Source organism: Chiloscyllium plagiosum, unplaced genomic scaffold (genome assembly GCF_037043375.1).
Source record: "Chiloscyllium plagiosum isolate Xiang-an unplaced genomic scaffold, Cpla_swu_hap1 HiC_scaffold_15, whole genome shotgun sequence".
Lineage (NCBI taxonomy): Eukaryota > Metazoa > Chordata > Chondrichthyes > Orectolobiformes > Hemiscylliidae > Chiloscyllium > Chiloscyllium plagiosum.
The window spans coordinates 37,631,395-37,657,698 of record NW_028270153.1 but is presented as its reverse complement, the minus strand read 5'-3'; the positions used below and the strand labels follow the sequence as shown (position 1 = coordinate 37,657,698).

The 26,304-nt window shown below is 39.4% G+C and overlaps 1 protein-coding gene across 1 annotated transcript in view; it reads right to left on the bottom strand.

Moving 5' to 3' along the window:
- Positions 1 to 26,304, bottom strand: part of prex1 (phosphatidylinositol-3,4,5-trisphosphate-dependent Rac exchange factor 1) — a 224,052-nt gene that overhangs the window by 134,845 nt on the left and 62,903 nt on the right. Inside the window, exons 2-3 of the mRNA XM_043710358.2 lie at positions 2,965 to 3,036; positions 2,036 to 2,158 (exon numbers count right to left, since the gene is read on the bottom strand). Coding sequence (XP_043566293.2) covers positions 2,036 to 2,158; positions 2,965 to 3,036 — 195 coding nt within the window. The remainder of the gene's footprint in view (positions 1 to 2,035; positions 2,159 to 2,964; positions 3,037 to 26,304) is intronic.

Genomic DNA, 26,304 nt, shown 5'->3' with positions numbered 1-26,304 from the left:
CTCCCTTGAGGACATTAGTGAACCACATGGGTTTTTACAACAGTTGGCAACAGAACCCCTGCAGTGATGTTTTAGGACTAAATGGGCGACCTCTAACAACCAGGATTTTGCTGGGACTGCAGAGTTTGAATTATAAGGAAAGGGTGAATAGGCTGGGGCATTCTCGCCCTGGAGCAAGGGTAACAACATAGAGATTTATAAAATCATGAGTGGCATGGGAGGGGCGAAGAGTCCCAGGTCTTTTTCCTCGGGTGACAGAATTCAAAACTAGATGGCATAGATTTAAGGTGAGAGGGAAAGATTTAAAAATGACCTGAGGGGCAACCTTTTCATGGAGAGGGTGGTACATGTATGGAACGAGCTGCCAGAGGAAGTGGTGGAGGCTCGTACAATTGCATCACTTAAGAGGCATCTGGATGGGAATATGAATAGGAAAGGTTTCGAGGGACATGGGCCAAGGGATGGCAAATGGAACTAGGTCAGATTATGATACCTGATCAGCGCGGACGAGCTGGATTAAAGGGTCTACTTGAATGCTGTATGACTCTAGGACTCTATAACTATAAATACCTTCCTTTGTGCTAGGTATAATTCCAACCAACTTTCCTTATGATTTCTCATTGTCACCAGTTGTGTTTGGGCTCCTTGAACATCTGGTCAAATGTAGCCTTGACGTGAAGAACAGCTACTCTCACCTCACCTCTGGAATTCCGCTATTGTGTCCACGCTTGAACCAAGGCTACAATGAGATCAGGAGCTAAGGGGCTCTGACAGAACCCCAACTGAGTGTCAGTGAACAGCTATTGCTGAGCTGGTGCTGCTTGAAAGCATATTGACCTAGAGTAATTGATAGGGCAGTAACTGACATGCTAAAATTGTTCAATTTGTGGACAAGGCAATAGTGGGAAATTTTCCATATTGTTGGGTAGATGCCAGCATTGTAGCTGTACTGGAACAGCTTGGTGAGAGGCTCAGCTAGCTCTACAACTCAAGTCTTCAAAACTACTGCCAGAATGCTTTCACGGCCTGTAGATTCTGTGGTATTCACTGCCTTGAGTAGTTTCTTGATATCACATGGAGTGAATTGAACTGTCTGACTACTGGCATATGTGATACTGGTGACCTCCAGATGATCCAGCTCTGCCTCCTCCAGTCAGAAGTATTTGTTAGTTGCCGATGTTTCAACTTTGTCTATTTCATGGATGAGCTGGTCTCCCCAATTATTGAGGATGCAGGCAGTTATGGAGCTTTTCCCTTCCATTAGTTGGTCATGGCTGAAGATTTAATGCTTAATCTGATCTGATGTGTGTGGGATCTGTCGATTGCATGCTTCCAATTTCACCAGTTGACTCCTAAGTTTTAGGTATGCTTCGTACAGTCCTGGCATGGCCTCCTGCACTCTACTTCAAACTAAACGTTATTCTCCCAGCTTCACAATAATGGTACTGTGGGAGATATGTTAGGCCATGAGCTTACAGATTGCTTCTGAATACAATTCTGCTTCTGAATACAATTCTGCTATTGATGGTGCACAGTAGCTTACACATGCCCAGTTTTGATCTGCTGGAGTTGTTTGAAATTCGGAGGTGGTGGGTGGCAACCAGCAAAAGGTTTTCTTACCCATGTTCAATCTGATGCCATGAGACTTAACAGGATCCAGTGTCTTTGTTGTAGACTCCTAAATGGCATTTGCTGACAGTCAGTATAAAATTGAATGAATGAGCTTATGCTCGAAACGACTCCTCTGCTCCTCGAATGCTGCCTGACCAGCTGTGCTTTTCCAACACTACACTCTTCGACTATGAATTAAGAATGGTCAAAATGCAACACAAATGCTGACAAACTTCCAGTGTTTCCCTCCAAAACACTTCCAGTGTTTCCACCTGCAGACTACAACGGTGGATCTAAAATTGTGACAGGGATATAGATAAACCCAACACAAGTTGAGGGATGCCAAATTTAAAAGTTGAAGTGAAAGGACAAGAAATGAGATTCACAAAAGAATACAACTAAAATAAAAACTGGTTCAACTCACAAACTGAAGGAAGATATTTCCAAGTTCATGTTGAGGTTGTGGTTCTGGTTGTAAATGGTACTCAAGAGCTGCCAAGAACAACTTATGCACATCAAGTATCTCTTCAATGTTAGAAAACAAAATCTGAAGATAAAAATAGAACATAGTCATTATTAGGAAAGTCTTATCTTCATACTCAAGAACAAAACACTAGCTTTTTTCCTGCTGAATTCAAGTGAATGTGTATGTTGTGAGCAAATGGTTAAAAATGTTCTTCAGAATCCACCCCAATTTCTAGATTAGATAAGATTTAAAGCCCATATTTGCACAGGAAGTTAATATGAAACCATTTGGGTGTAACTTCGATAGTGCTATGTTAGAAAAAGAAACAAATCTAGGTCTTGTCTTTCTTGGAGTTGTGCCCTGCATAAAGCAGATTTAAAAACTTCTTCACAAAGAAGAATATTCCTCTAGTTCCTCATTGTAAGAAAAGACATTAACAATGCAATAGCATTTGGGTCCTAACTGTAGCTTCTTACGTATATAGAGTCAAATTTGTGAACTATTCCAGCAACTACAAAGGGAATATTGATATTTCTCCATAGAGAAAGAGAGAGCGAAGTAAAGTATAAAATGTAGGCCAACAAATATAGTCCATTAACATGTGCAAGAGCTTGGTAAGTAGTGGCTAGGTATGCATTAATTGCCAACCCTTTTAACTAACAAAACGGAGAAAGGAGCAAAATATTCACTGTAGAAGACCCCAACTATATTTCCTTTAATCTGCAAAGATTTCTTTATACATCAGGTTGAATTATTTAAACCATTGTGTTTGTTCTATTATAAATGAGTTTTCACTAGACTCCCAACAACCACAGAACAAATCCAACAATACAATAGACCATTAAGAAATGCTGCTAATGCAGGTTAAGTTTTTACTACAGTCCCACCTTGAGATGTTCTTCAGTAATTTGCTTTTCTGATTTGTCGCCATCATTCTGGTGATTTCTGTGCAGGAATGACTACATGCAGAAGAAAAGCTTAAATTACTTATATGAAAGTTAATGTATACAACATACATGAAATTCTTCATGTACAAAATTTTAAAATTCAATACATTTAAATTTTCATAATTCTTACAAGTATATTTGTTATCAGTAGGCATCAGTATTTTAGTAAAAGCAAAAACAGGAAGCATGATGCACAAGACATTTAAAAAGTCTTTGGTCACAGGTTTCAGGTTTAATCTTGTCCGTTGACAATACTGATCTGTTAAAAGGAGAGGATGTTGATTTCATTAGCTAAACAGAAATAACAGCTAACAAGTTATTTCAAAGAGGGCATCAACAATCAAAAGTAAATGTCTGACATATAGGTGCTACTGAAATACCTATAATCATCACGGAGCTGAACAAAACATATTGTTTAAATACAAGATCCTTCACAATGTGTTGTTTAAATACAAGATCCTTCGCAAGTCTAGAGAATGAAGAATGGAGCGGTGCAGTTGTAAAATACTCCCTTACTCCACTCTCAGAACATTATCTAACACTTAGGGAAGAAAGGTGCTCAATTGGTTTTAGCATCAGTTTATTATGAAGAAGTCTTCAAGTCTTCATTGTTAAACCAAATTTGATTCTTTAGCTTTTCCAATTTTAATGGTACATTGTGCCATAAGATGAAAGAGATTTTTTTCAGTTTCATAATTGCAGTGCTAAATTGCTAACTATGCCTCTCAAGCTCTCAATCATCTGACAGTTTAACAGTTTGCACTCCTTCAGAAAAAATAAGCACTTCCACCTTATACAATTTGAAGAAATTGCACTCCACTTCTGTTGGTTGAGTTCTCAGATTAATGTTCGTATACTATATCTATGGCACGTTTGCTTAACCTTCACCTTGGATTGGTGATGATTGAACAAAGAGTCCATCCACTTGAACACACCTAAGTGGTTACCTAAGAAAGAGAACTATAAAGTACCTTGAATTATGCAGTCATCACACTTCCTCTTAGCAGATGAAATGATCATGGGCTAACATTTAGACAGAGTTCAATCACCTAAGAAAATACTGAAATAGATTTGTCGGGAGTTTAATTTCTGTTTGCAAAAATGAGACGTTTCCAATTGTTCTGGCACAATCAGCCAATCATTCACAAGTTATGTGTTTGCATATTGGGACATGAGCCAATCTGAAACCACAAAATTCCAGAGGCATCTCGCTGGCACACCGAATCACATTAAGACAACAATTGGAGAACAGACCCTTGGTTGACAGAGTTCTTCATGATTGGTTTTCTTTGCAAATATGACAGGTTTACCTTAAGCTATTGGCTGCTTGAGATGCAAAACTGCTCATTGACCTCAGTACAGAACGGCTAGTGATAGTCTTTATAATAATAAATAAATATTACTTCGCAAGCAGAGTTCAAATGGAGCACTTTAGATGACAGCAAAAGCACTCAATTTCTGCACTCACTTTCCTGTTTCAAGGCAAATCACTGAGGTAGAGTTTAAAAGTTAAGGTTATATCCATTAAAAATTCTACATATGCATAATCGTTGTTAATGATAATTGTGTGTAAATCACACATTCTCGACAGATGCTCGTATGGTCATTTTCAAGATGGATTTCTTTTTAAGATGAGATGACATTTGAGTTAAATAGAAAGGATTAAAGCTTTGAAAAGAAGAAAAGTGAAGATACAAAAGAGGATACAATACTGAGATACCATGTTAAATGATAGTCACGTGTTCACACAAACGTAACTTGCATAGAAATTAAGTCAAAACAATCTGCAGTATCTCATTCAAAAGCTGCAAAATTCAATCACAAAATTCTGTTACTGTTAACCTAAGTCTTTGCAAAGTTGCCTTTAATTTGTGACAGTCTTGCCAACCACAAAACTACAAAAGGTATTATGTCTAGTTCATGGCTACAGGAACATGATCTGATGTGAGATAGTTAAAACAAAAGCAGTCCTCAACAAAGTCTGCCGAGCGTGTAAGCATTCTCTTACAATGCAGCGTAAAGCATGTGTCACACATGTAAGACTCCAGAAGTACTTTATGGTGAAATATACTCCTGTGAATGAGATCCAAATCCAAATCCAAATGGGCAATACTTCAAATATCTAGTGAGGGAGCAGGAAACTGAGATCGTTGCTGCACAACAACAAAATACAGAAGTTCAAAACAATTAGAAGCAAGTCTGATAAAGAAAGGCACAGCGAACAGAAGCAGCCACATAGCAAACACCTTGCAAACCAAGAGACCTGTCGCCTAACAGCTCAGCAATCTGGAAATCAAGAACTGGCTTCTTCATTCACCAATTGTGCAACACAGCAATAAGCATTCCTATGACCTTCACCTAATCACTAAAACAAAAATCACGAGTGGACTATTTTGCAGGCCAGTTTGAAACAATAAAAAGGAAATACACAAAATATTTTCCACCCTTCAGTGAGCAGAGAATACGAGTTAAGGTTTTAGGTTTGCTTGGTTCAAAAACCAAGTAAGGGTTATCCCCAAAATGTCAACCCATCTGCCTTTCTCCAAATGTTCACTGATCCACTGTGCATTTCATGCATTTGTCAGAACATCTAAATCCAGGAAAATGTGGTGCTGCTGCCCTGTTACAAAATGTGCGGCTATGAGAAGTAGGTCAACTGCCTTTAAGTAGCAGCAGCAGCAGCAGCAATAGCAGCAATCAAGTGCACAGTAATTAGTATTGGTTCCAATTATCTTTTGACTCTGATACCAAAATGCAAAATACAATTGGACCTTTGCACGTGTTCAGCAAACAGAGGCAATCGTGTTCTGACACAAGTCACGGATCATTAGTTCTCAAAATATTTGATGGGTTAGGCCACTTTTGCAATATTGCGTGCAATTCTGGTCTTCTTCCTATTGGAAGGATGTTGTGAAACTTGAAAGGGTTCAGAAAAGATTAACAAGGATGTTGCCAGAGTTGGAGTATTTGAATTATAGGGAGAGGTTGAATAGGCTGAGGCTGTTATTCCTGGAGGCGGAGGGATGGCCTTATAGAGGCTTATAAAAACATGAGGGGCATGGATAGGATAAATAGACCAAGTGGGGTGGGTGAGTCTATAACTCAAGGGCATGCATTTAAGGCAAGAGGGGAAAGATATGAAAGAGACATAAAGGGCAACTTTTTCACACAGAGGGTGGTACATGTATGGAATGAGCTGCCAAAGGAAATGGTGGAGACAAGTACGATTGCAACATTTAAAAGGCATCTGGATTGAATACATGTATAGGAAGGGTTTGGAGGGATATGGGCCGGGTGCTGGCAAGTGGCACTAGATTAGGTCGGGATATCTGGTCAGCATGGACAAAGGGTCTGTTTCCATACTGTGCATTGCTAGGACTCTATGAGTGACACATATTTTAAAAAGATTAATCAAGACACTCTTTGGCATGCATAATATGAAATTAAAACTCATTCATACATGCAGTGATCAAGCTTTTAAGAAAACCGATGATGTACTCGCAGATACCAATTAAATAAATTCAGCTTTCTAAATGCAGAGTTTGCCTTCTGCAGTCAAAACCTGTAGAAAGCATAAATGAAGCCTGCGGAGTATGACATTATTCCTCTGACCACTTTGTCACACATTTAATCTTGATCACTGTCCAATCATAAGTGATGTTTTTGCAGACTCAGTGGAAGGTGTGTGGACTCCAGATTCAGAAATATGGATAAAAAGATCACATCTTTCTAGTTTATCTTAATCAGTTACTTCACAGCAGTTCAGAAAAAATAATTCCTCAACTAGGATTTTGCTAACATTATTGTTTTTGCTGCATATTCTCTAAATTAAGACTCAACAACTGGTATCGAAATATGATATCACCTCAGAGTTTTGGGGCAGAGCCAAATAAATTTAATTTTCAAAAAGTCTGCAATAAATGAAATTTAAAAACAGCTCTGTAATTACATAATAAAACATGATATTTTTGGCTTTTAATCTCTGGATCATGTTCTGCAGTCTAATACTTGGTTTCCGTAACACACATGTAGCAGACTAAGTGATGCAAGTACATTAACTATTGCAAGCTTCTGTAATTATTGTTATGATTCACATCAAGACCAATATTTCTCTAAATGAAAAGAAATTTGAACTATCATTTGATTTCTGAAAGAGTGACATGTTTTTAGACTTGTACTGCAAAGACAAAGTACAAATGACTAAACAGTATATTTGTAAGAAAGTTTGCTTTGAATTACAAACAGTACCTACCTTTTCCACTTTTAAGTACAAAAATCAAACCGGATTCACAGGTGCACATCAATCAGATTATCAATTTTTTTGGACCTAGTCCAAAGAAATTAGTTTTCAAGAGTTGCTCGGTCTGCTCCTTTCCTTTAGCAGCATGGTAACTTTTAATTTCAGACCTGTTTTTTTTCATGGTGCAAGTTATTCCAGGTAATGATCCATTTTATATAATATTAACGAACCTTCCAGTTACATTTGAAATCCAGTTGAACTTGGATTTTGCAACCTGAGCCACCTTCCCATTCATGTTAAGTTTTTATTCATTTGTGGGATGTGGGCATTGCTGGCTGGCCAGCATTTATTGCCCACCTCTAGTTGCCCTTGAGGAGGTGGTAGTGAACTGCTTTCTTAAACCACTGCAGTCCACCTTTCGTGGGTGGATCCACAATGCCATGCAGGAGGGAATTCCAGGATTTTGACCCAGCGACAGTGAAGGAACAATATATTTCCAAGTCAGGATGGTGATTCGCTTGGAGGGAACTTTCAGGTGTTGGTGTTCCCAAGTATCTGCTGCCCTTACCTTTTGAGACGGAGGTAGTTGTGGGTGTGGAACATGTTGGCTAAGTATCCCTGGTGAATTTCTGAATTGCGTCTTGTAGACAGTACATGCTGCTACTGAGTATTGGTGGTGGACAGAGTGGATGTTTGTGGATATGGTACCAATCAAGTGGGCTATTTTGTCCTGGATGGTGTCAAGCTTCTAGAGCATATTTGAAGCAACATCCATCCAAGCTAGCGGGGAATATTTCACCATACTTCTCACTTGTACCTTGAAGATGGCGGACAGGTTTTTTTTTGGGGGGGGTGGGGGGGCAGGGGGGTCACTCGCTGCAGTATTCCTAGACTCTGACCTGCTGTTGTAGCCACTGTGTTTTTGTAGCAAGTACAGTTGAACTTCTGATCCATATAAAGCCCAGGGTGTTGATCGTGGGATTCAGTGATGGTAACAGCATTGAATGTCAAAGGGCGGTTATTCAATCATCTCTTATTGGAAATGGTCTTTGCCTGGAATTTGATTAGTATGAATGTTTCTTGCCACTTGTCACCCCAAGCCTGGATATTATTGAGATCTTGTTGTATTTGAACACAGACAACTCCAGTATCTGAATAGTCACAAACAGTGCTGAATATTGTGCAATCATCGGTGAACATCCTTACTTCTGATGTTATGATGGAGGGAAGGTCATTGTTAAAGCAGCTGAAGATAGTTGGGTCTCAGACACTATCCTGAAGCTGAGATGACTGACCCCCAACAACCACAGCCATCTTCCTAGGTGTCAGGTATGACTCCAACTAGTGGAGAGATTGCCACCTGATACCCATTGATTTCAGTATTGCTAGAATACCTTGATGCCAAATTCAGGCAAATGCAGCTTTGATATCAAGGGCTGTTACTCTCACCTTTGAAAGTCAGCTCTTTTGTCCATGTTTGAACCAAGAATACAATGAGGTCAGGAGCGGAGTGGCCTTGTTGGAACCCAAACTGGGCATCAGTGAGCAGAAAAGTGCTGAGCAGATGCTGCTTGATAACACTGTTGATGATAGCTTCCATAACTTTACTGATGTTCAAGGTTAGACTGATGGGTTGGATTTGTCCTGCTTTTTTTTTGTATACAGGACACACCTGGCCAATTGTCCACATTATTGGGTAAATGTCAGTTTTGTAATTTTTGCAAGAGCTTGGCTACAGGATCAGCAAGTTCTGGAGCAGAAGTCTTCAGTATTACTGCCAGAATATTGTCAGAGGCATTAGTCTTTGCAGTATCTAGTGCCTCCAACCATTTATTGATATCATATGTAGTAAATTGAATTGACTGAAGATGGGTACTTGTGATGCTGGTGACCACTGGAGAAGGCCAAGTTGGATAATTCACTCAGCACTACGAATGCTTCAGCCTTATCTTCTGCACTGATGGATGGGCTCTCCCATCATTGGCGATAAAGATACTTATGGAGTCTCCATTTCCAGCGAGTTGTTTAATTGTCTACCACCATTCATGACTAGAGGTAGCAAGACTGTAGACCTGTGTAGTGAACCAGAAAGACTTTTGGCCTCTAGGTTTTGAATTAACTATGTCTGAGGCTTGCAGGGATACAGTATCTCAGAAACCATTTCCTTCTGACAAAACATGCATCACATGTGGCTTATTTCCAGGTGGAAATGCTGAACTGCTATCCTTGAGACTCCAAATCTACTTTATCTTAACATTGTCAACAGCTTCCTGAAACCTTGGCGTTCAACTCTCAGTCGACCCCCTATAAACAGATGCCGCTGGCATTGTCTACAAGTACAAACACCTCAAACCTTCTTTCCAACTAAACAATCTGCAACTTCTTTTTACCTTCAATAGTCACATCACTCCGTTTGTTGTGAGGCACACTTCAGGTCACATCCTTGTTAATTTTTTTTCTAAATTAAAGCCATTGCCTCAAAACACAAAAATCCAATAACCTCATAATCCAAACATTATTCAGTCTTTCTTGAATGCTCACAATACAGAAAATTGAAAGCAACTTCAAAGTGAACCTCTAGCAAGATCACCACAATTTGTTTAACTCAAGTTTGAGTTTAATAGCAATAGCATTACCACTTATTTTGTCAACAAATTGTCAATTTAATGTGCAATATACACAGGCTAACAAGTTTACATTTCACAAAACCATTTTAACATTATTTGTATTTTTTGGAGTATTATCAAATATTTTCCTCCATTGTAAATAAACTAAATCCACCGTCTAAGACACATCATCACAAACCACACATGTTGTGTATGCAAATTCATTGCACTAAAAAAAAGGCCTCACTTCTCATTCTTAAATTTACAGGCCTGTAATTAATGCATCAAATGTACGCTATTCATTTAATTTTTAGAGATCAGTTCAACTGCAGTGCATGTCTTTTCTAGAGATTTGCAGCTATGTTGCTTTAAAGGATTGTTAATCGGAGCTACAACATATTTCTGACAACACTGGATTTACAATTACAAAAAATGAATTCAAAATCATCTAGAAGCTGACTTCTTCCTTAAAGAAAATGTAGCCACTAGAATAAAAACTGACAGGAAATACTAAGAAATCAGCCTGAAAGGAGATGCAATAGAGATTAAGACAACCAATCTCATCATTTTCAAAATGGCATGCTAACAAGTGGTAGTATATATTCACCTATTTGTCTGCATGCTTGTGAATGCGAAAGAAATTAACAGGCAGAAACCCACCAGTGATAGCCTACTTGATTGGCACTTGAACTTGCCAATACCAGACAGCAATGAAGGTCACAGCAGCTTGCACAGCAAGGCAATGGCATGGAGAGAGATTTGCTGAAATCAACTAAGGAACTTCACCCACCTTTGCAGAATATAGTCTTTACCAACAAAATTCCAGAATAAATGCTTTATCTTAGTTGTTAAAAAGAACATTACAAAACAAGTTAAAACTCACTCTAATCATGATTTTCCTGAATTAAGTCAGGTAGTTGGTTATTGGCCTCACTTCAAAAACACTCTGGTCAGTTCATCTTTTGAAGAAATATAAAAGCATACTCAGTCGGAACAAGATCTATACAAGCTCACTAAAGAAGGAAATTAATTTTAATATCCCCACAGCTTTAAAATTTTTAACAATTTTGAAACAAGACCGTGGTCAGATGGTATTTAAATATAATACTACTTCAGAATATTATATGCAAAAATAACTCAAGCAAACAAAACTATGGCTGATTAATGAATATAAAAATGCACAAGTCTTGTATCTGGAATTCTTCCATTGTCCTTGCAATCAATTGATCCACATAACATTTTTCCCCCAAAGAAGTGCAATTTCTAATCAGCAAGTCATTAAAGATAGTGCACCCCAAAAACAAAATCAGGACCAAGCAAAACTCCGCAAATAAATAACTTGCAGGAGGAGAAAGGAATCCAAGAAAAAAGACCAAAACTATTTTCTGAATATCCTTTTGGCTGCAATCCTGCTTTGTTCGGAATCCAAAACCTAGGTCAAATCCAGCACTAACATAATAAAAATCAAATGCAACCAGTAGTAATTTCAAATCCAGAAAAAACAAGGATTTTCTGAAGGATACAAAAGTTGAAGGGGTTGCTGCAACAATCAGTTGGTGAATGACAATAATACAAGAGGCTCAGCAAGCAAGCGACAGCTGTCAAAAGAAAGTTCCTCCTTTTCAACATGCATGATCATATTTTGAAACCCGAGAGAGGGCCTATACTCAAATTGATAAAAGACTAGCCATTCATGCGCAATCTACAGACAAGCCGCAAACCCTGCAGTCTTCAATCAAGTACAATAAACATTGCTCTGATCTCAGCAAATCAATCCTAATTCCAAGGACAAGCTCATCCCAAATAAACTTAATTGCACTCTTTCCAGTTTGGCGCATCCTCATCTTGGGGACAAAAGGTTCCTCAATTCATGTCCAACACCAGGTCAAAATCAAGGCTGACACTCCAGACTAACCTAAGCAAATGGTGAATCATCATAGATGCTGTCTTTCTGATGAGAAATGGAATAAAGATCTCATCTGTCTTTCAGATGGACATAATGCATCCCATGACACTGTATCATGGAACAGGGATGTTATCCCAGTGTCCTCAATAATATTTAACCCTCAATCCTCACTAGAAAAACAGATTCATCTGGATACAGTTAAGATCATCTTGCAGGTTGAGAGAGTTTGCTCGACACAAATTGGTTGCTTCCTACAACAGTGGTTACAATTCAGAACTACTTGGTTTGCGATAAAGCAGTTTGACATTCAGTAGCCATGAAAGGAGCTACAAAATTACAAGCTTTGCTTTCAACTATTTTGTACAGTGCTTTAAATTAAAGTAATGAGAAATTGCCTCATGGACAAGTCGTAAAGCAAATTGAACAATAAAACAATATTGCAGCGCTTAGTCAAAAGTTTTAATGCAGGGAAGTTTTAAGGTACATTTTAAAGAGAGGAAACGACAGATGTAGAATCAGAGACGTTTCGGGAGTGAGTTCGAGAGGTGGCAGCTAAGGCATGGTGACCAATGGTGATGAAATGTTTCTTATTCATTCACATGATGTGGGCGTAGCAGGCTAGGCCAACATTAACTGCCTATCTCAAATTGCACAAGAACTTGGCACTGAAACTATTTTCTTGAATCATTGCTGTCCATGAAGAAACTAAAATCAAAGATGCTCAAGAGGCCAAAATGAGATGAGTACAAATTTATCAGAGAATTATGGGAGAGGAAGTGGCTGGCAAGTCCATAGAGGATTTAGAAACAAGACCATTGATTTTAAAATCAGGATGTTAGTTGACCAGTTGCCAATGTAGGTCAGTGGGCACAGGACGAGAAATAATTCAAACTTGGGATGCAGCTTAGATATGGGCAATAGAATTTTGGATAACTTCAAGTTTCTTGGTTGTGATCCGCAACCAAGAGTGCATTGGAATATTTGAGTCGAGGGGTAACTTGGCAAGGAATGAGCGTTTCAACAGCAAAATGGCAAGTCGAAGCAAAGGTTAGGTAACAAGAAATGGGTCAACTTTGGCCCAAAAGATTGTGAACAAAGTGTAAAGCTCCAAAAATAAATGTAGAGTTGCTCGCCTTATCAACAACCTCAAACCAAGAAACACCTTGCCTCGCCAGACCCAAAAATATCTTGTACCCTAAACCTGAATACAGAGATTTGTCAGATGATGCAGAATTCACCTAGCTCCATTTCCTGCTGTAACCTGTAATTTTAACACATGCTATTTGCACTTCAAACACTACCCAGCTGAGTAATACAAAACATCTGGTTTCTCAGCTTGAATAGAGAAGCAGCCCTAGCCTGGAACTGACAATGTGAATGGCCTGGATCTGTTCTTTACACTCATCTCATAAATAATAGCATAATCAATTGTCACTTCCTTATATCACTCTTCACCCACATCCCTTCTCCCACCAACATACTTCATTTTGCGTGCAGCCAGGAAATGAAATCTCCTAATTCATGTAAAATTGTACATTTAAAATCCTACCTCTCTAGCCATTGACCCTCTCTTCAAAGCATTTTTACAGCTAGTGATTTGTTCAACCATGGCCTTATCTCCAGTGTTAGTGTCTCAGTCTCCAGTGAAAGAATGATATTCTCACCCAGTCATTCTGCCAATGTTGGTACCATTGCCACCGCCCAAGTCCAATGGACACTAAAAACTCAAACTGGCCATCCACCATTGTGTCTGGTTGAACTATGGAAAGCACCATCAGGTTCTGATCTCATGCTGGAATTCCTGCCTAATCCAGCATCATTCTTGCTTGTAAAGAGAATCTTTTCTATTTTTTTGGTTCCTTCCAATCGGCTTTCTGCACTTGCTACAGTCCAAAAAAGCTATCAAAGTCACAAATAACATCCTAACATCTGATATAGCGTCACAGACTCACACAGCATGGAAACAGGCTCATCAGCCGATGAATGACAAAGATAAACTCACCCACTATGATCTTCTCAACCCCATCACTAGCACTGGAGATGGTTAGCCAGACGATTCTCAAAACCCTCTTCATTGTTCTCAAACCAGTTGTAGGGAAAGAATCACCTACAATTTTGACTTTCTGTCCCTGTAGTAATGTCTGCCATTTCCATCAGGACTGATCCTTGTCCTGTTATTATTTATCACAAAATATCTAGATTACAATTTCAGCACATAATAGGGAAAACAAATGGACGTTGGCCTTATTTTATACTCTGTTCCTTTTGAAATAGAAGTATAAAAATAAGAAAGTCTTGCTAAAACAATACAAGGCATTAGTTAGACCACGACTGGAATAATGTGAACAGTTTTGAGCCCTTTATCTAGGGAAAGATATACTGGCATTGGAGTCAGTCCAGAGGAGGTTTACAAGGTTGATCCTGGGTATTGAGTGAGTGTCTTATGCAGAAAAGTTGAATAGTTTGGGTCTGTACTCACTGGAGTTTAAAAAAATGAGAGGAGGACTTATTGACACATACAGGATTTTCAGGAAGCTTGACAACTTAGAGGTTGTTTACCTTTGTAGGACACTCTAGACCAGAAGGCATAATCCCAGAGTTATGGGTCAACATTTAAGTCAAGATTGAGCAGGAATCCCTCCTTCAGAGGGCAGTGAACTTATTGAATTCTTTACCATGGCCAGCTGTAGATATTAAGTCATTGAGTATATTCAAGGCTAAGATTAATAGATTTTTAGTTACTAATGGAATAAACAGTTTTGGGTAAAGGTAGGACAGTGGAGTTGAGGATTACCAGATCAGCCATGATCTCACTGAACAGTAGAGCAGATCTGATGGGCTAAACGGGTCTATTTCTGCTCCTATGCCTCATGTTCTTATGGTTATGCTCAATTCCATGCTTTCCTGTTCAGTAAGCATCTCACAAAAAAACCCACTCGTCATGGCATAAAGTAGTTGGAAACAGGTAACCAATACGGTGCCAAAAGGACCACTTCAAGAATGCTTGCAAGTGTGGCATGAAGCCCCCATATATGGACTATCACATCTCAGAGTCATTTTTACCATAAACCAAGCTCAAAAGCATTCCATAGGAAGTGGTTGACATATTCTGTAAATTTAAGTCCAGTGCGACAGATAATCTGTCCTTTGATGCGCAGCTTGATGCATGTATTGAGAAAGCTGCTGTCACCTTTGACCAACTCTCAGCTCATGGAAGGGTTAAAAGCCAAGCTGATCTTTAGGGCAAAACTGGTGATTTACAGGGTCTGTGCTCTTAACCTTTCCAGTAAATGGCTGTGAATCATGCGCATCCTTCAACTACCAGAAAAAGCAGCTTGATGAGTTCAATCTTTGATGCCTACAGCACACTGAATGTATACTGATAGGACAAAACCACAATTGTGACAATCCTCTCAAAGGCGGTACTCGCCAGTGTTGTGGCAGAAATCAGTGGAGTAGACACGTGGGGGATGGAAGTTGGTCACATATCCAAGGATCATCTATATATTAAGGTAGTTGAAGAAGGCGACCAATAGGGCACAAGAAGAACCACATGAAGAATGTCTATAAGTGTGACATGAATCAACTGATCAACTATTACACCTGACAGTCACTTTTTCATCTCTTATTCTTAAGCTATCAAAATGACACCAGCTTTTAATGATAAATGAAAGCATTTCACTTTATTTTGGTGTATTTCACTGTAAAATGCACATGACAACAAATCAATCATTCCTTCCTTCATTCATTCACTAGCTGTTAGGAGAGGGAAATGGTGACAGCACCATTGCGCTGCTATCTACCACCACCGTGGCCAAGAGAGTCCTGCAACAATTTTGCAACAGATGCCAGTGCTAAAAACAACCACTCTCAGTGTCACCTGACAGCCTCATGTGGTAAAAAATGCCTCTCAAAGATTGGTTTTCACAGCCATCAGCAAAAGTGCACCAAATGAAGATACCCCACCCCAAAAGGATCGCATGTTATGCACCCAATGTTTAATAATGAAAGGATACCAACATATTTTGCCAACACCAATCATCTTTAGCACCTAAAATACCTCAAAAAAAAAGAGCAGCTGTTACAGCCAGAAATTTTTCCCATCCTCCATCTTGGATTACCATGGGAAATTGAGTTTTTTGAGGAAGTAACAAAGAGGATTATGAGGGCAGAGCAGTAGATGTGATCTATATAGACTTCAGTAAGGTGTTCAACAAGGTTCCTCATGGGAGACTGATTAGCAAGGTTAGATCTCTTGAATACAGGGAGAACTAGCCATTTGGATACAGAACTGGCTCAAAGGTAGAAGGTGGTGGTGGAGGGTTGTTTTTCAGACTGGTGGCCTGTGACCAGTGGAGTGCCACAAGGATCGGTGCTGAGCCCTCTACTTTTTGTCATTTACATAAATGATTTGGATGCCAGCATAAGAGTTACAGTTAGTAAGTTTGCAGATGACACCAAAATTGGAGGTGTAGTGGACAGCAAAGAGGGTTACCTCAGATTACAACAAGATGTTGACCAGATGGGCCAATGTGCTGAGAAGTGGCAGATGGAGTTTAATTCAGGTAAATGTGAGGTGTTGCATTTTGGGAAAGCAAATCTTAGCAGGACTTATACATTTGATGGTAAGGTCCGAGGGAGTGTTGCTGAACAAAGAGACCTTGGAGTGCAGGCTCATAGCTCCTTGAAAATGGAGTCGCAAGTAGATAGGACATTGAAGAAGGCATTTGGTATACTTTCCTTTATTAGTCAGTCAGAGTATTGAGTACAGGAGTAGGGAGGTCATGTTGCAGCTGTACAGGACATTGGTTAGGCCACTGTTGGAATATTGCATGCAATTCTGGTCTTCTTCCTATCGGAAAGATGTTGTGAAACTTGAAAGGGTTCAGAATAGATTTACAAGGATATTGCCAGGGTTAGAGGATTTGAGCTATAGGGACTGGCTGAACAGGCTGGGGCTGTTTTCCCAGGAGCATTGGAGGCTGAGAGGTGACCTTATAGAGGTTTACAAAACTATGAGGGGCATGGATAGGATAAATAGACAAAGTCTTTTCCCTGGGGTCGGGGAGTCCAGAACTAGAGGGCATAGGTTTAGGGTGAGAGGGGAAAGATATAAAAGAGACCTAAGGGGCAACTTTTTCACACAGAGGGTGGTACATGTATGGAATGAGCTGCCAGAGGAACTGGTGGAGGCTGATACAATTGCAACATCTAAGAGGTATTTGGATGGGTATACAAATAGGAAGGGTTTGGAGGGATATGGGCCAGGTCCTGGAAGGTGGGACTAGATTGGGTTGAGATATCTGGTCGGCATGGATGGGTTGGACCGAAGGGTCTGTTTCCATACTATACATCTCTGTGACTCTATGACTCTTTACTATCCATATATTGAGCTCTTTATCATTATCTGATACAAGTTAACAAAGTGAGCCAGTCTGTTGGTTAAAACTAGGAAATGCAAGATAGTCCTTACAGATTAGAATATAGAGTAAGGAACATTCTCCCGAAATAAAAAAATAACTTTTAATCAGTCTGTTCAACAGGTTTATGACACACCACAAGGATTGTGAAGGTTTGTAGCTCAGGTTGAGGTTTAGGGTGTAGGTTTGCTCGCTGAGTTGTAGGTTTGCTATCCGGACGTTTCATTACCTGGCTAGGTAACGTCAAAGTGGCGACCTCCAAGTGAAGCAAAGCTGTTGTCTCCTGCTTTCGATTTATATCTTTCTCCTGGATGGGGTTCTTGGGGTTTGTGGTGATGTCATTTCCTGTTCGTTTTCTGAGGGGTTGATAGATGGCATCTAGATCTATGTGTTTGTTTATGGCGTTGTGGTTGGAGTGCCAGGCCTCTAGGAATTCTCTGGCGTGTCTTTGCTTAGCCTGTCCCAGGATAGATGTGTTGTCCCAGTCGAAATGGTGGGTTTTTTTCATCCATGTGTTAGGGCTATGAGGGAGAGGGGGTTGTGTCTTTTTGTGGCTAGCTGGTGTTTGTGTATCCTGGTGGCGAACTTTCTTCCTGTTTGTCCTACGTAGTGTTTGTGGCAGTCCTTGCATGGAAATTTATAGATGACGTTGTACTGGGTCTTTTAAGTTTGTTAGTTTTTGTTTGAGTGTGTTGGTGGGTTTGTGTGCTACTAGAATTCCGAGGGGTCTCAGTAGTCTGGCTGTCATTTCTGAAACTTCTTTGATATATGGTAAGGTGGTTAGGGTTTCTGGCTGTGTTTTGTCTGCTTGTCGTGGTTTGTTCTTGAGGAATTTGCGGACTGTATTTTTTGAGTATCCGTTCTTCTTGAATACGTCGTATAGGTGGTTCTCCTCTGTTTTTCGAAGTTTGTCTGTGCTGCAGTGTGATGTGGCTCATTGGAATAGTGTTCTGATACAGCTTCATTTGTGTGTGTTGAGATGGTTGCTGGTGTAGTTAAGTATTTGGTCAGTGTTTGTCGGTTTTCTGTATATGCAGGTTTGTAGTTCTCCCTTGTCCTTTCTTTCGACTGTGACGCCCAGAAATGCGAGTTTGTTGTCAGTTTCTTCCTCCTTGGTGAACTTTATGCCTGTGAGGGTGTTGTTGATGATGTTAAATGTCTCTTCTATCTTGTTTCATTTTGTGATGACAAAGGTGTCATCTACATAGCGGACCCAGATTTTTGGTTTGATGGTTGGTAGGGCTGTTTGTTCTAGCCTTTGCATTACCGCTTCCGCTATGAATCCTGATAGAGGAGATCCCATGGGTGTGCTGTTGGTTTGTTTGTAGATTATGTTGTTGAAAGTGAAGTGGGTGGGTGAGGCACAGGTCCACTAAATTCATGATGTTTTCGTTGGTAAACACACCACTCTGGCAGATGGGACTTGAAACCCAAACCTTCTGAACCAGAAGCAAGGACCACAAGATTCGGATTTGAATGTTACATTAAATCATTTAACGTAATTTACCACCTTAGCTGTCATTATACAAAAAAAAGCTCCTCATCCTGGATTGAACGTCCTGCACAAATACATACCTCATTTAAAAACAGATGGGCGTTATCCTAACTACAAATCATTGGTTAGCAAGTCACCAATTTTGCTTTGAATAATTATTGAGCTGCTTTTGACCCAAAACCATTGCTTCTCTAAGAAAGAAGATGGTTAAATAAGGATAAGCTTTCATTGTAGGGACATACAGTGTTTAGCCAATCTCTAAGCTGTATTATTAAATCAAGCAAGACCTCATTCCTTCAATTAAGTCAGTTTTTAATTAACTTTTCCAAAAAATCAAATGTAAGTCAGAGTACCAAGGAAAATTGATTCCTTTGCTTTCATGCAGTTTTTAAACCAAGTTGTTGGAGGTGATTCTGAAAGATCGGATTTGGAGAGACGAGGAATGATTAGGGATAGTCAGCACGGTTTTGTGCAAGGGAAATCGTGTCTCATAAACTTTATTGAATTCTTCGAGGAAGAGAGAGCTGTAGGCATTGTTTATTTGGACTTTAGTAAAGCCTTTGATAAGATTCCATATGGTGGACTAATTAGTGAAGTTAGAACACATAGGATTCAGGTTCTGCTTGCCAATTGGATACAAAATTGGATTTACAAGGAAACAAGAGGGTGGTAGTGGAGGGTTGTTTTTTGGACTGGAAACCTGTGACCAGCAGTGTTCCACAGGAAATGGTATTGGGTCCACTTTTGTTTGTAATTTCTAAAATGATTGGAGGAGAACAGAGGTTGCATGGTTAGTAGGTTTGCAGATGGCATAATAGACAGTGAAGTAGGTTATTGTGATAAAATGGGTCAGTGGGCTGAAGGATGACAGATGGAGCTAATTTGGACAAATGCAAGTTGTTGCATTTTGGTAAAAACAAATAATGGTAGAATTTATACAATAAATGGTAGGGCCATGGGCAGTGTTGTAGAACAGAGAGACCAAGGGCTTCAGGTACATAATGCTTTGAAATTTGCTTCACAGCTAGACAGGATGATTAAGAAGGTGTTTAGCACACTTGCCTTCATTGCTCAGAATTTTGAGTATAGGAGTTTAGATGTCATGTTGAGGTCTTCTTCTGGAATATTGTGTGCAATTCTGGTCACCCTGTTATAGGAAGGATATTACTAAACTAGAGAGAGTTCAAATAAAATTTACCAGGATGTTTCTGGAAATGGGGCAGCACAGTGGCTCAGTGATTAGCATTTTCCTCACCGTGTCAGGGACTTGGCCACAATTCCACCCTTGGGTAACTGTCTATGTGGAGTTTGCACATTCTTTGCATGGTTTCCCTCCAGGTGCCCTTGTTTCTTCCCACAGTCCAATAATGTGGAGGTTAGGTGGATTGTCCATGGTTAATTGTCCATGGTGTCCAGGGATATGCAAGCTAGATGGATTAGCCATGGGAAATGCAGGGTTGCAAGGACAAGGGTTGAGTCTGGGTGGAATACTCTTTGGAGGGTTGGTGTTAACTCAAGTGGCTGAGCAGCCTGCTACCACACTGAAGGGATTCCATGAATGGAGGATTTGAGTTAGAAGAATAGGCTGGGACTTGTTTCACTTGAGCATAGGGGATTGAGGGGTGACTTTATTGAGGTTTATAAAATGATGAGGGGCAGTTAAAGCAAGTGACTGAAAGGTTTGGGGTGGGGTGGGGGGGGGTTGTTTTGGAAAGTGATGGAACTTGCTAAAGTTACAGGGTATAGTCTACAGACCCTATATATAAAAATACTGTTTAGAGGACAGGAGTTTTGAAGGACTGTGGAAAGATTTATTTCAAATTTTATGGATATATTGGAGTGGATTCTTTAAAAGAGATAATTGAATATCCGTTGCAGACATTGGAGTTTTTTTAAAAACAAGGCCACCATATTCTAAATAAAATAGCACATGATTGGTAACAATAAATTGCTTTGCTGTCGACCCTGCTGGGGCTGTTTTGAAAATCAATTGAAAGGGAAGGGGTTTTTTTCATAGTTCAGTTGAAGATAAGTGTACTAAGAACAACCTATCCAACTAATAATATAAGAATCCATGCTGTTAGGGTCCATCTATTAAAGATAGATAATTAGCGAACTAAAAGAAAACGGAGTTGGTTAAGAACTCGTGGAGAGAATTGTTGGAGCCATAATATATATCCATGACTTAATTGAGGGAAATGAATGTCTATTGCAAAGCTTGTGAATGACACAAAATGAGATCAGAAGGCAAGTGGTGAGGATGACACGGTCTGTAGCGAGATTTAGAAACATTAAGTGAGTGGGCAAAATATTAACAGATGGAGTTTAATGTGGGAAAATGTGAAGTTATCCAGCTTGGCATAGAAAGAGGAGCTGAATATTACTTAATTAGAGAAAGACTGAAGATACAAAAGGATTTGGGGTCCTCATCCGTAAATCATGAAAAGCTAGCATACACGTTCAGGAGGTGATAGGGAAGGCAAGTGGACAGTTGGCCTTAATTTCAAAGGGAATGGAATTTAAAAATAGGAGGTCTTGCTAAAGCTAAATAAGGTACTCGTCAGTCCGTTTAGAATGCTGTGAATATTTTTGATCCCCTTTGCTTACAGAAAATATACTTGCTTTGAGATAGTACAGAGAAAGTTCACTTGGCTGAACCTAGAAATGGAAGAATTTTCATCTGAGGAAAGATTGAGGACAGTTAGAAGAATGCGAGATGGCTTAATTGAAAGATAAGATTCTTATGGAGCTGGAGAGTTTAGAGCTTTATATATTAGATTGACACCCCTTGTGAGACAGTCTAGAATTAGACAGCATAGTTTCAGAGTAATACTTTACCAGGTAGGCAGTGAATGGATAGAATTCTTTCACAGAGGGCTGAGGAGGATGTGCATTAAATGTATTTGTGGTTGAGTTAGACAGATTTTTCATCAGTAAGGGAATCAAGAGTTATGGGGAAAAGACAGAAAAGTGGAGTTGAAGACAATCAGATCAGCCATGATCTGACTGAAGGCCACAGCAGACTTGGTGGTCTGAATGACTGACTTCTGATTCTTCTTCTTATAGTTTGATCCTATTGTCCCAATCTTGGGAAAACACCCTTAACATCAGTTCATTAGAAAATCCATTTTTACTTTTTGTAGATCATTAAAAGAAAATCTTGTAAGAAAATTGTGCCTGGAAGACTTCAGAGACAAGCATGTATGTTCAGTGAGTTGACCGCATGTGCCAGAACTTTTGCTTTAATGAATAACCCTTTGGTTCAAGTGTCCTTTGTCAGAATGCCAATCGCAACAGCGAACTTCTTTCCCCTATCAGAGGGAGAGAGAGAGAGAGAGAGAGAGAGCAAGCGAATACATACATGCATATTTTGGTGAAATTTATTGATTACTGGCTAATGTTAACTAATTATTGCATATTTATTGAGTAAGATTGGACTTAATGGAAGATCTATAATTGTGTTATTAACAAGCCACATTGGAAGGTTTTCTTGGTTCAGAACCTAACATAGATAAAAGTACTTAATTGGTCATCTTGCTAAAATAAAAAAGTAGCTTTCCTATTTTTATTGCAAGCTGAGGAGTATTGGGACTAGACCATCTTCAACCATAACAGTTTGATTATATTACTGATGCCTATATTACTGAGTAAAGGGATAAGAAACAAACAGAAGGCCTGAATCAGAAGGACAGGAATTACAATTGCAAACAGTTATAGAGTCACAGAGTCATAGAGATGTACAGCATGGAAACAGACCCTTCGGTCCAACTAGTCCATGGCGACCAGACATCCCAATCTAATTTAGTCCCATTTGCCAGCACTTGGCCCTTATCCCTCTAAACCTTTCCTATTCATATACCCATCCAGATGCCTTTCAAATGTTGCAATTGTACCAGCCACCACCACTTCCTCTGGTGGCTCATTCCATACATGCACCAGCCTCCATGTGAAAAGGTTGTCCCTTAGGTCCCTTTTACACAAGATTGCTGTTGCATAAGATTAAAAAGGTAAAATTACTATAGTTCTACCAGACCATAGAAAGAGACAACTGGTAATGGTTTAACCTGAGGGTCACCACACCTCCAGCAAGAGGGGAAGTTAAGAAAGACAGTCCTTCACAGTAATCTCAGACAGTGCAAGAACAGAACTCACGTTATTGACATCACTGTGCATCAAAAACCAATTGTTCCGCCAACTTAGCTAACTGACCCACTGCATGGAAATATATGGAAATCAGAAGAATTACTTAAAACAAATTAGCATTTCAAATAAATAAGTTTGGAAATAAGTACCAGTGGTGTTAAAGGAGAAAAAAGTAATATTAGATACATGACACCAAACATGGGATTACTAAGACAAACTAGAGCCATACATTTTAGTGTTTTTGATCATTTTTTAAAAGAATTGGAATTGTTACATTAACAGATGGGCTTTTAAAATGAACTATATTCACACAAAACATAAAGGTGTGATAAATTCTCATGAGATAAACAGCGGCATTGTTAGAGAAAAGAAAATTAGAAATCAATTACCCAGTGAACGGTAGCAAGCAATTAATGAAATATTAATTAGAGCAGAATGTTTCTTAAAGTGTGAACAATCTATCTGAGATTCAAAATGCAGACAAAATAACAGGTGCATGCTAAAGACAAAATATTCATTATGTATATGGAATGTGGATATCACTGGCATATCAATTTTTCTTTTGACACAATGGAGTACATCATTTAGCCAATTCAGAGGATAGCCAAGTGCCAGCCTGATGAATACACGGCTGGATTCACACCTCAGACAATGTAATGATGGCAACTTTCTTCCCCAAAAGACACAAGCAAAATAATTGTATTTTTATAAAACTTGACAATTTCATGTACCAGTATCAGCTAGAATTTCCAGATTTATTTTGTAAGACGGTGTGTTTGGTTCTCTGAAGTTCTGACATGTTCATTAGTTGATGGGAATTAACATCAACAATTGAAGAGTCAGATTCAGTGAGATAAACTTGGTTTGGCTCACGTATTAAGCCTCACCCCATTCTTATGGATACTGTCACCAACATGCTTCATACAAGATAGGCATTGAAGCTGATAAATGAGAATATAGCAGTGGATGTGTAGCATTGAATAAAATGATAAAGCAAGCAAAGCAAGGGGACCAAGGAAAATGGAGAAGTGAGAACTACATGCAATGGGCAATTGTAAAGGTCACTCTGAAACCAAGAACAGCTAATGTGCTATGATATTGTGAAATACCAAGGAGACTTTGGGCAGGGCAGGCTCTACGGTTGGCCAAAAAAAAACTCAGAGGGAGATGATCAAGTGCTGGGAGGTGCGGTGAAGTTAGACTGCAAAGATATATGAGTGAATCTTGTTAAAAGAAAATAAATTTGGGATAGCACGGAGGGTTCAGAGGATAAATGAGGGAATGCCAACAGGAAATTCTCAGTGGGGTGAAGATTCTATATGATCCAAAGATGTCCCCTGGCTGTAGTGTCATTCACTAGAAGTGAACTGGGGAGGTCTGCCAACTTTGGGGGTCTAAGAAAGATGCCAAGCTGATATTTTTGAAGTGGATAAGTTCTAACTTCAGAATCTGTAAAGCTGTCCTGAGATCACAGACCAGACACCTGAATGATTATTGCTCTAAAGCCTCTCCAAACATCTGCTCTGGAGCTCCAAGCAGCAAGCAGTATAAAGCCACACCCAAATCGCATGAGCCTATCCGCTATGAGGCAGGTGCAGTCGAAGCTTCCATAAATGCCGATCATGGAACTGACATGTGAGAATGCCAAGAGGGGAGCTGGGGACTGGAAAACTAGCCTGAAACCTTTGGCACATAATAAACTTCCAATTTGCCTGTAATCCAAACAACAACATATATCATAGTGATTAACAGCTACCATTCAGAGAACTTACGTGATTACAATTTCCCTTCCTACATGTGAACACTTCTCCCTTTCATATTTCACTCTGAGCACAAAAGTATGATAACTAACGGATCTGTTCATCTTAAAATGACCATATAGTCCAATTGCACAGCAAAGAAATTTAATCTGTCCACAACAGCAGTTATTGATGCTGTGGTGTCTGAACAGATACAAATTCAGAGGGTGGATACCATTTATTCCTACATTCTTGTAGAGGCCATATGTACAAGAAACCAGGAAATTATACAGTTCATGGAGTCTCTTGATATGGATAACTACCAGACACACATTTAAGCTTCTAGAATAGAGAAACTCACCCTCCAGAAATATTCTTCCTCAGAGCAGTTGCCTTTAAACTGGGGATAAATTACATATGATGCATTCAAAAATGAAACTTAATTCACACTGTCAAAGAAGAACTACAATTTGAATCTCAGCCCACAGAAAGCCTTGCCAAAGTACTCACACTTTGAAGTATCTTTATGTACAGTGCAGAGGTGCACATCACCCATGGATCTTCAAACTATTAACTGACGTGATGTCAGCAGTTTTTAAATGAGCAAGCAACGATGGATTTTCATTTATTTTGTTAACATCCTGGAGGTAGTTTCTGGTCATTTCCAAGTTTAAAAACAGAATTCTCATCAATGATACAAAGTCACAAAGTTGTTTGGTAGTACTCGAACATTGTTCAGGCAGGATGTACTGACTTGGCTGATTAGAGAGTTTACCTGCCATCAAATTAATACCATTTTCTCCTATCGTATGAATTTTATTTTAAATTTGGCAGTTTTGCACTTGTCCTGAAGCAGTCAGGACAAAGCTTCAGCAACAGGCCTCTTTTCTGCAATATATTCATTACTAACTGTGTGGGCTTGGCAAGGTACCCAGGAATGGAGATATATTTGGAAAACAGACCTGCATTCTCCCATTCTTTTACTGACTGTACTAACTGTATTGCCAGAGTTCATTTGGTTCGATATTTTTTGACAGAACAGTGGCACGGTGGCACAGTGGTTAGCACTGTTGCCTCACAGTGCCAGAAACCCGGGTTCAATTCCCGCATCATGCAACTGTCTGTGTGGAGTTTGCACATTCTCCCCGTGTCTGTGTGGGTGTGCTCCAGTTTCCTCCCACAGTCCAAAAAATGTGCAGGTTAGGTGAATTGGCCATGCTAAATTGCCTGTAGTGTTAGGTGAAGGGGTAAATGTAGGGGAATGGGTCTGGGTGAGTTGCGCTTCCATGGGTCGGTGTGGACTTGTTGGCCGAAGGGCCTGTTTCCACACTAAGTAATCTAATCTAAAAATGTTCAACTATTTAAGCGAGGAAGGCGTGACTGGAAAGCAGAAAGAAATAACACGAAACAATATTTGAATCAAAGCCTAATGATTTTAACTCCTTTCCTAATACAATCCTTGAAAAGCACAACAAAAAGTTCAAAAATATTTTTGTTTGTTAACTCCAAAACCAGTGCAAAAAAACATAATGACCCAACATAGTTCAGCCACCTAAAAACAAAATAGTAAAATACTACTATTATCTTATTTTCAAATGAAAGAGTGGAAACCAAACAAATACATTTTGGATTCTGCAGTCCCCCTCAGCAAAGAAAAAGAGCTGAGGTTAAAAAAAAACATTTTGCAACACAATGCCAGAAAGTGGAATGTAACAAAATTTGAGCATCTGT